We start from the raw sequence: 12,765 nt of genomic DNA on the forward strand, positions 1-12,765 counted from the left end.
TAGTTTTTTTATAAAATGGGGTCCTCGGCCATTGCCCATGTTGCCCAAAATGCTCTAGCTCACTAAACACTTAGACAAGCATGCAAGATCTTCAGCAAGTGTTTGGTTTTCGCAAGTTAGAACGAACGAGGTGCACGAGAGGCAATACGAGCGTACCTCCCGACTCATTAATTTAGTCTTTGAAAAAGCGTAGTCATAAGCCTGCGCTTCTCTTGTTCTATCTACAAATAATCCATCAAGATTTAACTAACGCCATGCGAAATCGATCAAATGAACAAGATTTCCGAAATCTCTCGCTCGATGTCTTTCTACCGTGAATACAGTAGCTAGCTAGTATAAATTAACAAGCTGCTTGCAAGAAACCATATCAATCCAGCAGATAGCTTAAACATAACCATTTCTCTCTTTTTTCACGACCCTTGAGAAAAAAATGCAGATCTTCAGCAAAGTGTTGAGAGATACTGATGTCCATGTTCGGTTCTCGTTCCCAACTCATTGCTTAGAGCATTTAGATTTTGCTGGAAATAATTCTGTTGATTTGTATGTTAAAGATAGCTGTGGACTGTGGTGAGCTTCGGGTTATTCGTTGCCTGAAGAGAAATGGAGTTTATGACAAGCCAGTGCTTTCTATGGGCTGGCTTAAATTTGTTGATGATTATGGACTGAGAGTTGGTGACATGGTTGTTCTTCATCGTGAGGATGACCAGAACCTGGGGTCACAGTTCATGATTGAAGCTAAGAGGAGAATTAAGCTGTTTGGTGAGGAGGATTGGGGTGAAGTGACAAGAGATAACTAGCTATTATTTGCATGGAGCGTGGATGTTCGGCCAGATCCAGATATATATAGAAGAATCAATTTCCTAAGTTTGGTGTTTTTGTGTGTGTAAATTAAACAAATATGTTGCTGTTCTTAGTTTCTTGAATATGTATTACGTGCATGTAATTCTCAGCAATAATGGATTTAATTAATTATATGTGATCAGATTCTGTCTCTAATAGTATGAGTTATACAGTATATATGTACTGATCTCAAATTCCGTTTCCAAGAGTTTTTTTTTTTTTTTTTCCTTCAAGTTTTACATTTCCAGGTTTTTCAATTTTGTTGGTTTAAATCATTGGTGATGCTAAGAAACAAACATCATTGTTTCAAATCCTACGGTGTCAACCATGGTTGTTAAAATCATGTTTTGACTCGTAAAATTGTATGATTTTACAAGTCAAAATATACTTTACATGCTGAATCGTTTGAAAAAATCAAAAATGAGTAAAATCAGGTTGAAATTGAGTGAAATTGTTAAAATCACGAGTTCATGACCGATTAAACGACTTCACCAAAACACATAAACTGAAGTAAATGTTTCCCTCCATGCTCCAGCTGTCCGGTGTCTATTGGCTGGGTAAATGCACAGTCACTAATAAGAACAAAGTCTCCGGTCATCAGTGCGTCGCCTTTCTTTCTTTTCAATGAGAACAAAGCCCTAATCTCCTTCTCTATTAACCAACCAGCAATCACAAAAGCGGCGACGATCAGTCCAGTCTTCACTACAGTAGCTAGCTAGTTATAAATTAACAAGCTCCTTGCAAGAAACTATATCAATCCAGCTGCAGATAGCTTAAACGCAACCATTTCTCTCTTTTTTCACGACCCTTGAGAAAAAAATGCAGATCTTCAGCGAAGTGTTGGGAGATACTGATGTTCGTTTTCGGTTCTCGCTCCCAGCTCATTGCTTACAGCATTTAGATTTTGCTGGAAATAATTATGTTGATTTGCATGTTAAAGATAGCTCTGGTGAGCTTCGAGTTATTCGTTGCCTGAAGAGAAATGAAGATTATGACAAGCCAGTGCTTTCTAAGGGCTGGCTTAAATTTGTTGCTGATTATGGACTGAGAGCTGATGACATGGTTGTTCTTCATCGTGAGGATGACCATAACCTGGGGTCACAGTTCAGGATTGAAGCTAAGAGGAGAATCAAGCTGTTTGGTGAGGAGGATTGGAGTGATGTGACAAGAGCTAACTAGCTATTATTTGCATGGAGCGTGGATGTTCGGCCATATCCAGATATGCATAGAAGAATGGATTTCCCAAGTTTGGTGTTTTTTTGTGTGTAAATTTATGTATGTTTGAGTGTTTGAGTCCTAATTAAATAAATATGTTGCTGTTCTTGGTTTCTTGAATATGTATTACGTGCATGTAATTCTCAGCAATAATGGATTTAATTAATTATATGTGAGCAGATTCTGTCTCTAATAGTATATATGTACTGATCTCAAATTACGTTTCCAAGAGTTTTTTTTTTTCATGTTTTTACATTTCCGGGTTTTTCAATTTTGTTGGTTTTTTATTTTTATTTTTTCTATTTTGTGCTCTTTTCAAGTGTCTGAAAATGAAGATTTCCATTGATTTGATGGATAGATAAATCGAAATGGACTGTAGGAGCTTTGTTCTTGCGCTCAAAGCGTGCGAGCAGTTTTTGAGAGTTTTAGGAGGGAAATCAGTTCATTGTGGTATTCGAAAGATGGGTTTTGCTTCTGCTATGTTGTTTCAAGATGGGTTGGCTCGTTTTTAGGATCTGCTGCGTGGTTGTTGGGTTTTGCTTGACACTTGTTTGATGGAATTCCTGCTAGAGATGGATTTTCTGTCTATGACTGATGGGTATTCTAAGCGTAACTGTTGGGATGAGACCTGGAAGCTTTTTGACTCGATGTCAGTGGAAGGCAATGTAGAGCCAGAAGAGGTCACTATGATAGCCGCTCGTTCAGCATGCTCGCAGAAGGGGGGGTTTGAGATTAGGGAAGAGTTTTCACGAATATGTAAAACTAGAAATGTAAATCACCATGAATGTGAAATGTGGCTGCTTGGATTCTGCAAGAGGGATCTTTGATACCATGGGAGTTAGAGATGTGTTCTCTTGGACGAGTATGGTTAATGGGTATGCTAAAAGCGGTGAGCTAGAGCTGGCAAGGATGTCGTTTAATGAGATGCCGGAGAGGAATGTGGTTTCCTGGAGTGCCATGATTGCTGGGTAACCACCCAAAGGAGTCTCTTCTTGCTGAAGTAGAGAGGAATTTATAGATTTCTGATTCAGCTGGGAGAAGGGTGCGGCAGTCAGAGAAGAATGAGATTTTCACAGTTAAATTAAATTAGCTTGTGCTCTCATTGATGATATTCAGGATTTGAGAATTTTGGTACTTTACTCTGGCAAGGTATATTTCCTTCTAAAAATTGTGATGTATTTGTGGTAGTCTGAGTACAGCATTTCTTGCCTATAAAAAAAGTATTAGTTATGATGATGTGTGTTGTTTTTTTTTATATATATACATGGCAATAGTTATTTTTTAAAGTATTTTTTACTTTAAAATTATTAAAATAATATTTTTTTTATTTTTTAAAAATTATTTTTGATATCAGCACATCAAAATGATTTAAAAATACTAAAAATATATTAATTTAAAAAAAAATTAAAGAAAATTTTTAACTTTTTCAAAAACGTTTAAAATCATTAAAATAACAGCCCGTATAAAAAACTGAGACCATTGATCACATTTCCTTGTAATCAAGCACGCTAAGCAAGCTCTGATCATTTTTTAGCAAATGTGAAGTGGTGGGTGTAAACTAGATGATACTCCATTTGTGTATGTCTTGTCAGCTTGTCACGGTGGCTTAATTAGCTGCTGAAGGTCGAGAATATTTTCAAAACATGAAAAGAAATTGTTTATATATGAATCGCTAAGATATTCTTTATCATCAAATTAAAAAAACCTTATTTTTAAATTGTTTTTTCTAAAAAAATCTAAGTATATCTACGGCTCAAACTACTTTCAGTTGAAAAATAGCATCACATTATGAGTAATTTTATTTTTAATTATAAGAGATGTGAACAGAACCTAACCATAGGTCCGGACAGACTTCATTACTAATTAGCCTTTGACTAGGGCTGAAGCTGGTGGCCAGCGACAGGTTCACCGGAGCAACAAACTATCTTGAAAAATAGTTGCAGTAGGACAGCGTTTTCTTACAAGCAAATACATCCATATACAGGGAAGACATCCTAAGCATACCTTTCCCATGCAGATCTTTGATATCATCTTAAATACTATTTACAGCTTCTTGTTCCCATTAAATCAAAGAATTCTCAAATTACAACCATCTACAGGCATCTACGACTGCAATTAATCATAAGCTTTACACGCATTTCTCTGTACAGTGTGCATGTATTTATTTATTCTCTTCTTACGGCATGCACAAATATATCACAGGTTATCGGTCAGATTTACATACCATGGCCTGTGAATGCCAGTGGATACGGTGGCTGCCACCACTAATACTTCAGCAGCTGCCACCACTGTTTTTGTCAGCATGACAGCTCCAATCTGCCTGAGTGCCATTTCTACTAATTTTCTTCCCCAGGGTCCACTGCCCCCAAGCACAATTCCTCTTAGAGCCAAATAGACAGCACGGGAAACTTTTTCAAAAATCGGATCCCCAGCCTGCAAGCTCTTTGCTAACATCCTAGCCATGACTATCTTTCTTGGCTTAAGCTTCTCCTCATCAACTACCTTGTCATCGCCTTGCAACAACCCACTAACTACTTCAACTATTTCTTCAATACCAGCGTCATCAACACGGTCCAGGACTTCCGACAGTTTATTGCTGCACTCTAACAGAATGTTTTCCATGTCTGCACTGCTGGTTACTGCTTGCTCCATCAGGAGCATTTGCCGGCAAACCAGAATGCTGCAAATTGTGGAGTTTCAGATCAATTAGCAACCCACTTGCATCAAATAAAGATGCAAAGATGTCAATCACCCCCAAACAATGGAAATATGAAAATAATAATGAAGAGAAAGCATCTTTCAAACCAGTCCATCTAGTCTCCAAAGAGCATTGAGTTATTAGAAAATTAAGAAGTGGCATTCCAAAGGTGGATCACTTGCCTGGTAGAAATTACAATGATTTTCTGAATTTGAGCCTGCACAGCCCTCAACCGTAACAGGTTTAGCATAAAAGTTTCAGGCAGAGCTTCTTTTGTTAGACCAGAAACTCCACTCACTAACTTCAACAATCCTAGCCTCACCAACAAATCAACTCTTTCACCAGTGCATTCCGGTTCTGGTTGTTGGTTATCTGATTGAAACAGGAAACTAAATCAGGACATTGGGAAAAATGTAATAACTATAGAAGATAACTGAAGCTTTTCTTTTTCAAGCAACTAAACAAGCATACATCATGACAAATAAATTCCTGTCAACCTTGTAAAGAGCTTGATGTTGTGTAAAGTTTTACAGTTTTTAAGAAGTAGCTCCCATACCTGTCTCAGAAGCAACAGAAGAAGAAGCAATTACACTTTCATTTGTTTTGACCAGAAAGCTTCCACCAGTTCTAAGGGAGGTGAGAGGTACAAAAACCCGTGATGAACTGTCATGGCTCTTCAAAGCCAAGAGAGAATTCTTGTGTTCTTCCCACTCTTGATCTTCACTACTCTTTACAGATGAAAGCCACTGCATTGTCAGTGGTAGAGAGTTACAGGCATCCAAATCAGACCCATAATGGTTGGCAAAAGCTTTTCTAAGATAATCCAATGCAGCAGGACCTGTTAACAAAGGCTCCATCATTCTTATGCGTGCTTTACTAATCTCTTGCTTAAGAGCCTGTCGAATAGGTAGATCATTCAGATAACTCTCAAAAGCTTAATAAGTTCGGCAAGAAAAGAAAATGATGGCCAAACAAGCACCAAGCAGCGAACAGGAAAAAAACAATATAATGAATGTCAAGCAGTTGATTTTTAGCCTTTGAGCTAGTAGTGTACTTAACAAACATGAGCTATAACTTGCTTTTGATGAAATGGGATAGAAAAGCTTATTAATCAACTAAATGACCAGTTTCTGCAGGGAAGTTCTTAAGAAATCACATACAGTACAGAAACAGGCAGTGGAGAGGTGCTCATATTCTTTTATATGGACATTCCAGCAGATTTTATCCACAAGATACATGCTAAATAGGAAAATTTTCATTGTCTGAAATGACCAGAATTATGTTCCGCAAAGTTGAATCAGAATAGACATTCGTGAGCCAAGAGCAAGACAAAAGAGAAGGCATGAATATGCACACCTGTATCTGCTGCAGCACAAAGCGCAGACCTTTGATCATTGTGGCAATATGTGAATACTTCGATTCATCTTCGGTTTGACAAGTCTGAGCCAACTCTTTTAACATTTTCTGATGCAGGGCCTTCATTTCATCCTCATGGGCTGGAGAGGAGAGTTTCTGCAAAGTAACTAATGCGAACTCTAGAATCTTCCCACAGTAACCAACGTCCAGGTTACCTGACCTTAGAACCTAATAATAAGTGAAGGAAACTTAGTATAACAACAGAAACAAGATCCTATATTAGTAGTAGTTGAAAAAGATACCCACCTGAGCAAGAAGATCTGGATCGATACTTTCAACAATCTCTTGTTTCCAGCTCTCAGGAGCCAGCTCCTGAATTTCATCCCTCACCTCCCCCACAAGCTGAACTACCCACTCGTACTTGGGCTCATCCTGTTTCATGGATTCCAGAACACTATCCCAGAAAGCTGCCTCCATTGTCTCTCTCACCTTTTCCTGAAAGTAATGAGGTAAGAAGGGAAAATTAGTTTCTAAACTCTATCTCAACTCATAACCAGCTTGGTGGAAAACTAAGAGACAGTAGTTTAGTTTTATTATCAACAGCCTATGGGTAGCATTTTCAGTGAAATCTGGACTGGGTACAAAAAACATCAAAAAAAAAAATTAACAAACTTTCAAAAAGCAGCATATTCCATAAAGCTATCATTATTCCCTTGGCAAGGCATGCAACTGGAAACAAAATAATTAAATAAAAAATAAGTAATGAAATCAATGGAGATATATTTATGGTAATTTCATTATCTTCAAATAGATTGATTATTGGTTAATGATCATAGTTGTGTTAATGCACTAACCTTGAGGCTGTTTTCATCTTTGTCAGCAAGATTGAACCTATCCATAAAACCATGGCGTTGCTCATGGAGAAATTCATTTATGATCAATTCATTCTCTGTTATTGATTTCCCAACAGCAGAACCTGACTGGCCATCGAAGTGGCTGCTGCTGGTTGCAGAGGAAGCAGGTTCTTTTGCTGAGGAGGTATCTTCTCTGAATAAGGAGCGAACTACACGGCTTGGCCTCTCAATACCATCACTCACATTATTTCTATTAGCCGAGCCAGTAGCAGAAGGAGAAGATGGGGGCATGCTAGGAGATAGAAAGTGTATGATTGGAGACCCTACTGGACTTCCATTTTCCTTAGCTTGAAAGTACCTAGATCGTGTTTCAGATAGTGCAATTTCCATACGCTCAATACCAGCATCTCCACTCAGGTGTTGAACCTTTTCCCTTAATAGTTTTTGATCTTCTGTAACCTGTATCGAAACAATTAAAAGATAATTATCCAATGAAAATACCAATACACATTGGGCAGAATGCCTTATCAAAAGGCTTCACAAAAATGAATCTAAATTCAGATAGTCGTTCGTTCAATTATGCAACACCCCTTTTCAATACCAAATCCAAAGGCAGTTATGGCTTGTTTCAAGACTTGAAAACACAGTGATTAATCAAAAGTATGACAAGAATGCAAAACTCCAAAAACTGAACTTTATTTTACTTCGAAAAGTTCAAATCATTTTTAATGTGCTTGAGTTAACAAGATTTGTTCATGTCATATGTATCAGATTATATTTCCATGGATGATGGTAAGACCTGTTTCTGAATGGCTTTCATATCATGAGTAAGAGCATCAGTACTCCCTTCTGGGGTGAGCTTGCATTTTTGGATCATAGAGAGTTCAAGCTGGCACGCAGCTCTCACCAAGTCCTCCTCCAATGACTGAGCATCCTTAACCTTCCACACCACAAAGCAATTCAAGTAGGAGCACCATTCTTTATCAAAAGCTGCAAGTTGAGACCTGAACGTACAACGTTTTGGTGACATGGACTCAGAATCCTCATCAGAACTGTGCATGGGCCCATCCAGTATAATCCTTATCAACAACTCAAACTCTCGAATGAAATCTTCAGCAGACTTGGCCAGAGCAATCTCACGCTGCCCTTGACCACTGAAAACAGCATCTGGATGTCCTAAAATCATGTAGGCACAAAGAACAATTCTCACTGGATACCTTGACAATGTAGCAGCACTTCTGGCAGACTCCCTGGTGGTACCTACTCGTTTTACATCTCTGCTCCTCATAGAGGACCTAGGAGTAGTCCTCCTTTTCTTAGGGGTGGCAACTCTTTTGAGAAGGTGATCAATGTTTTCCAAGCTGGAGGGATGATCCATAGTAGCAACAGCCATGGAGACTCTAAAGCGGCTCTCCACACGATCAAGTAGAGCCTTCACAGTCTGAAGAGTACCTGTTGATTCAATCAGACGAGCAAGCGGTTCAAATGGCATCAACTTCACACAGTTTTCATTGATTTTCAGGGCATCATAGTCTTTTGCCAGGTCTATGGTAGTCCTCCTTGACCTCAGGAACTGCCTCCAGCACCTAAAAAAATGTAAGCAAGTATACATTGCTCAGGTAAAATTTATACTGAAGAGCAAGCCAGATGTTTTTACACAGGGCTAATGACTTGACAGATTAACCAATTTTAAAAAAAAAATAGCAAATGCAGATTATACCTTGCTAATTTTCTAGAAAGGAGATCAGCCTGCTTGTGCATCTTATTCCAGTTCACTCGAACAGAGCTATGCTGCCGTCCTCTCTGCCTCAAATATTCTGCTCTTTGTCTCTTTGCCTAGTTATCATAAAATTCAATGAGAAAACAAAGACATGAACAGCAACATAAAGGTTACCAATTTACAATTGAATATGAGGAAGATGCTATTAATTATTAATTTCTGGGTTCAGACAATATCTGTACCCTTTGCAGTCGATCTTCCAGCTTGTCCCTCATTCTCCTCCTCTCAATCTCACGTTGGTGAGAGACAGACCTGGCTACTCGCTGAACTTGCAACACCCTAGCACATGCCCTCCTCTTTTCAGCTTCCAGCAATCCCATACGCTTCTTTTCAGCGGCTGCACGTTTTTGGTTAATTGCAGCACGTACACGCTCCTTGTACTTACTTTCCCGAGCCATTCTTCGTGACAATGATTGGGATGTTCTCTCCTTAAGCGTGGCCCTTCTTTGTCTGTATGCCTTGAGCATGAGCATTCTATTTGCTTCAGCCTGCTGAACCCGTAACTCCACTTTTGTTCCAAGCCTCTCCCTTTCTCTCTCAAAACGCATCTCCACCCCAGTTTTAGCCGCCTGCCGCAACTCATCCAACCTAGCCAGGCGCATCTGAGCTTTTTCCAGGATGCTTAACCTGTAATATCAGAAAAAATTGTGAGATACAGTCGAGAAAAAAGAATAATCATTTTTAATAAGTGACGAGCAATACGGATAAGTAAAAAACCTGTAAGAAAAATGTGGTGTATAACCCATGTTAAAACCTAAAGGGGATTAGGACGGAGAAATTCACAAGATATTTAATAAGTGGAAAAGAAAAACAAATAAAAAATCATAGCTAAAAAAGCAGCATCATGATCCATCATTGAAGTATATGAGGAATCAACACAATCAGGGTAAAGCTTGGACAGTAATGATAAAGCATGGTGATGCTTAAAGGTCACATGGATAGCATTCAAACCACCAGGCTTCAATACAAAAACTATTCAATTAAACATCAAGAACCCAATCAGTAACCAATAAAGACTACCTTTTTTGCTCCGCGGCATGAAGCTTTGCTTCAAGGCGTTGGGCAAGGTCTTCTTCATGAGATGAACATTGTGAGGGGCTTCTTGGCTTTGGTCTAGCCTTGCTTGACAACTTCTCATAGAATTGCTGTACTCAAAGGATTAGCCAAAATAATGTTAAAAATAAATTCCCATGAAATGAGCTGTGTGATCAAATTTCTAAAATATAAAATTATTCTAAAAATATTCTAAAAATGAATTAATTAACCAAAAAGAAAAGGAAAAACTTTTCCAAGAAAAGAAAAAACGCGTGATGTGATTATTATCCAAAATAATTAACACACATGTTAGATAAAGCAAGTGAAAGAAAATCCCATATGCTTAAAAACAAAAATCCAACAGGAAAACAAAGCAATCCCCACCACCATCTACCTAACACCGGCAAAAAATAAATCAATATAAAAACCTCTTCAAATTTTGATGAAATAAAAGATATTAATCCCAATAAAAGAAAAGGAAACTATAAATTGTAATAGAAAAGTGATGAACTTTTCACAAATCAACAAAAAAAAAACCAGAAAAAAGAAATAAAATAAAACATGGTGCCTAAAACAAGAAAAGCATAACAATTCTTGGTTACTAAGAAAGAAATTATTTCATTTCATTGCAGAATAAAATAAAAATAATTCCTTGACACCAATCAACAGTCAAAGATGATTGCTTTTTTTATTTTATTTTATTAAAAAATTTTCTTTAGTTCAGAATTCTGGCACCCAAAAAAGAATATACATTCAACACCGATTGTTAATATTCCTTCTCTAATTCAGTAGTAAAAAATCTAAATTGAAAATTAAAAAGAAAAACGATAACCAAGTGCTTCTTCGTGACTTGAAAAATAACCAGAAAGAACCGAAAAAATTAATTCCGAAAATAAAAACAAATAAAAAAACAGTAAAAATTACGGCAATCAATCAAAAGAGGAAAAAACAACAATTATCAATAGGATTTTAAGCAAAAAAAAATTTAAAATTAGTTTTGGAATTTCAATTAAAAAAATTGATAATTAATCTTCGTTCTCTTTGAAAAGAAACGGAAAGAGTTGAGTTATAATAATAATAAAGAACCTGTCGACGGAGATGAGCGTGTCGAAGTTTAGCTTCGATTTCTTCAACACTACTAGTTGTAGGAGTCTTCGCTTCCAATAGTCTTTTTTGAAGGTTCTTCGGTATTCTCCTCGGAGACGAGAACGATACCTTATCACTCACAGGAAAATCAATAACAACTCCACCACCCACTACCCCAGTCTCCGGCGACGTCGACGACGGTGATGACGACTCCGCTCCAATATCCATAATTCACACCCAAAGCAACAGCAGGAGGAGGAGGAGGAGGAGGAAGACACCAAAACGATACCGTATCTCTCTCACACAAACACTTTCTTTCTTTGTTGATGAATCTCTGGTGTTTTTTATATACATGTACAAGAAAATTCAAAGGGAAAGGCTGCGTCGATTCCTTCTTGAATTGTTTTTAAAAGAATTCTGTTAGAGAGAAAGAGAGAAGAAAAAGCGTGTGTGTAAAGTGTTTATGTTGTGTTGTGTGAGATTTACTTATCTTCGTCATCTGACTCATCTCCTCTCAGTATTGTCTGCCACGTCATCTCATCACAACGGCTCTCTCTCTCTCTTCGGTTTTTAATTTTACATAGATTATGAACTATAGGTTAACCTCATATCTTATAATTGTAATTAAATAATATTTATAATATAAAAAAATAAATACAAGGAAAATAAAGAGTGAGGTGAAGAGGAATTCTTATTATTTTTTAAAGAGAATGGAGAAATAAGATAAATTATTATCACTTTTTAGTATATCCGATATAATATATAAAAATGATTTTTAATTAAAATAATATTTTTTAATTTATTTTAAATGTCAATATATTAACATCATTAAGAGAATAATAATTTAAACAGCATATTTAATAAGAAAAAACCTCTCGTAATATAATTAATAATAATATCTGTAATTATCGATAAATAATGCTTTTAAGAGATTCAACTCCATAAGAAAAGGATATATAGACTCGTCGTGCTTTGTGCAATGCCATCATAATAATCATTGCAATTAAAATCAATCAATATAATACTATTTCTTTTTAAAAAGCAAAAGTCTTTTTAAAGATTAATATGTTTTATTAAAATTATATTTTTTTTTATTTTAAACACTAAAAAATATATTTGTTTTGATGTTAAAAAAACGTTTTTATAAATTTTTAAAATTTATTTTTATTTAAAATTATTTTTTATGATTTTAAATTATTTTAATGAGCTAATATCACACTTAATTTTAAAAGTAAAATAAAAATTATTTTAATATATTTTTAAATTAAAAATAAACATTATCACAATAGATTAAATTTTAATTAAATTAATATTTTTAAAATTAATAGCTAAAAATTCAGTTATATTAATTAAATTTTATTAAATTAATATTTTTTCAGTTAAATTTTAAACATTAGGTTTTAAACCATAATTTTTTTAAATTAACAAATCACCTAAATAAGTTTAATAAATATTTTTTTTTCTTAAATAATTAAGGCAACAAACTAAGAGTTTTTGTGTTCAATAGAGTGATTAATGGGATGGTTGAAAATTGGATGGATGGCATCAGCCTACTTATTTTCCACTTTCAATTATTTAAAAGAAAGTCAAATTTGTAACCTTTTCCTTACCTATACTTTACTTGCTTTCAAAACCTAACCCCCCTGTTTATGGCTTTGCAAGTAAGTAACCTCCTTGATTCTTGCTTGCCTTTTCAGTTCTAGTTCGGAAGGAAACAGAGTAAACTAGGTTTTTTTTCTTACAGGTTACATTAATTTTTTTTAATATAAAAAGATATTCAAACAAGATAACATGAGTTAGCTTGAATTAACTTGATTAACTTGCTATTCAGGATAATCTCAAAGAAAAAAAATAAAAAAAAAATAAAAAAAACTCAAGGCTCAATAGCCTAATGTCAAAGG

The 12,765-nt window shown here is 35.8% G+C and overlaps 3 protein-coding genes, 1 long non-coding RNA gene and 1 other non-coding gene across 11 annotated transcripts in view; 3 read left to right on the forward strand and 2 right to left on the reverse strand.

Moving 5' to 3' along the window:
• Positions 1-2,828, reverse strand: part of LOC18110600 (uncharacterized) — an 83,054-nt gene extending 80,226 nt beyond the window's left edge. Inside the window, exon 1 of one of the 2 annotated variants that reach the window (XR_002980802.2) lies at positions 2,684-2,828. This is a non-coding gene — a long non-coding RNA (uncharacterized LOC18110600). The remainder of the gene's footprint in view (positions 1-2,683) is intronic. The other variant, XR_008058780.1, reaches the window with a different exon arrangement.
• LOC112326924 (pentatricopeptide repeat-containing protein At2g22410, mitochondrial-like) overlaps positions 1-3,242 on the forward strand; it is a 74,356-nt gene extending 71,114 nt beyond the window's left edge. For 4 of the 5 annotated variants that reach the window (XR_008058774.1, XR_008058770.1, XR_008058776.1 and 1 more), the window contains one exon: positions 2,775-3,242. The gene's annotated coding sequence lies outside the window, so the exon portion shown is untranslated. Of the gene's footprint in view, positions 1-2,516 lie in introns of all 5 variants that reach the window. The other variant, XR_008058775.1, reaches the window with a different exon arrangement.
• LOC112326846 (uncharacterized) lies at positions 360-982 on the forward strand. Its single transcript, XR_008058777.1, has one exon. It is a non-coding gene; the product is annotated as an uncharacterized LOC112326846 (transcript).
• LOC7478130 (uncharacterized) lies at positions 1,426-2,234 on the forward strand. The gene has a single exon (XM_002303139.4). The coding sequence runs from the start codon at positions 1,660-1,662 to the stop codon at positions 2,017-2,019; it is 360 nt and encodes a 119-aa protein (XP_002303175.2). The 5' UTR covers positions 1,426-1,659; the 3' UTR covers positions 2,020-2,234.
• A 723-nt stretch (positions 3,243-3,965) lies between the features above and the next one.
• Positions 3,966-11,329, reverse strand: LOC7480762 (uncharacterized). 2 transcript variants are annotated; one of them, XM_052451212.1, is made up of 11 exons: positions 10,865-11,329; positions 9,764-9,888; positions 8,926-9,370; positions 8,684-8,799; positions 7,763-8,549; positions 6,964-7,422; positions 6,416-6,604; positions 6,110-6,337; positions 5,310-5,649; positions 4,936-5,125; positions 3,966-4,735 (listed from the first exon to the last, which is right to left on the reverse strand). In XM_052451212.1, the coding sequence occupies exons 1-11, from the start codon at positions 11,090-11,092 to the stop codon at positions 4,252-4,254; spliced, it is 3,591 nt and encodes a 1,196-aa protein (XP_052307172.1). In that variant the 5' UTR covers positions 11,093-11,329; the 3' UTR covers positions 3,966-4,251. The 2 variants fall into 2 exon arrangements, with proteins under 2 accessions (XP_052307172.1, XP_052307173.1); XM_052451213.1 differs by lacking the exon at positions 9,764-9,888 and having other exon boundaries at positions 10,865-11,013.
• Positions 11,330-12,765: the final 1,436 nt, after the last annotated feature.

This window comes from Populus trichocarpa, chromosome 3 (assembly GCF_000002775.5).
Source record: "Populus trichocarpa isolate Nisqually-1 chromosome 3, P.trichocarpa_v4.1, whole genome shotgun sequence".
NCBI classification, from domain to species: Eukaryota; Viridiplantae; Streptophyta; class Magnoliopsida; order Malpighiales; family Salicaceae; genus Populus; species Populus trichocarpa.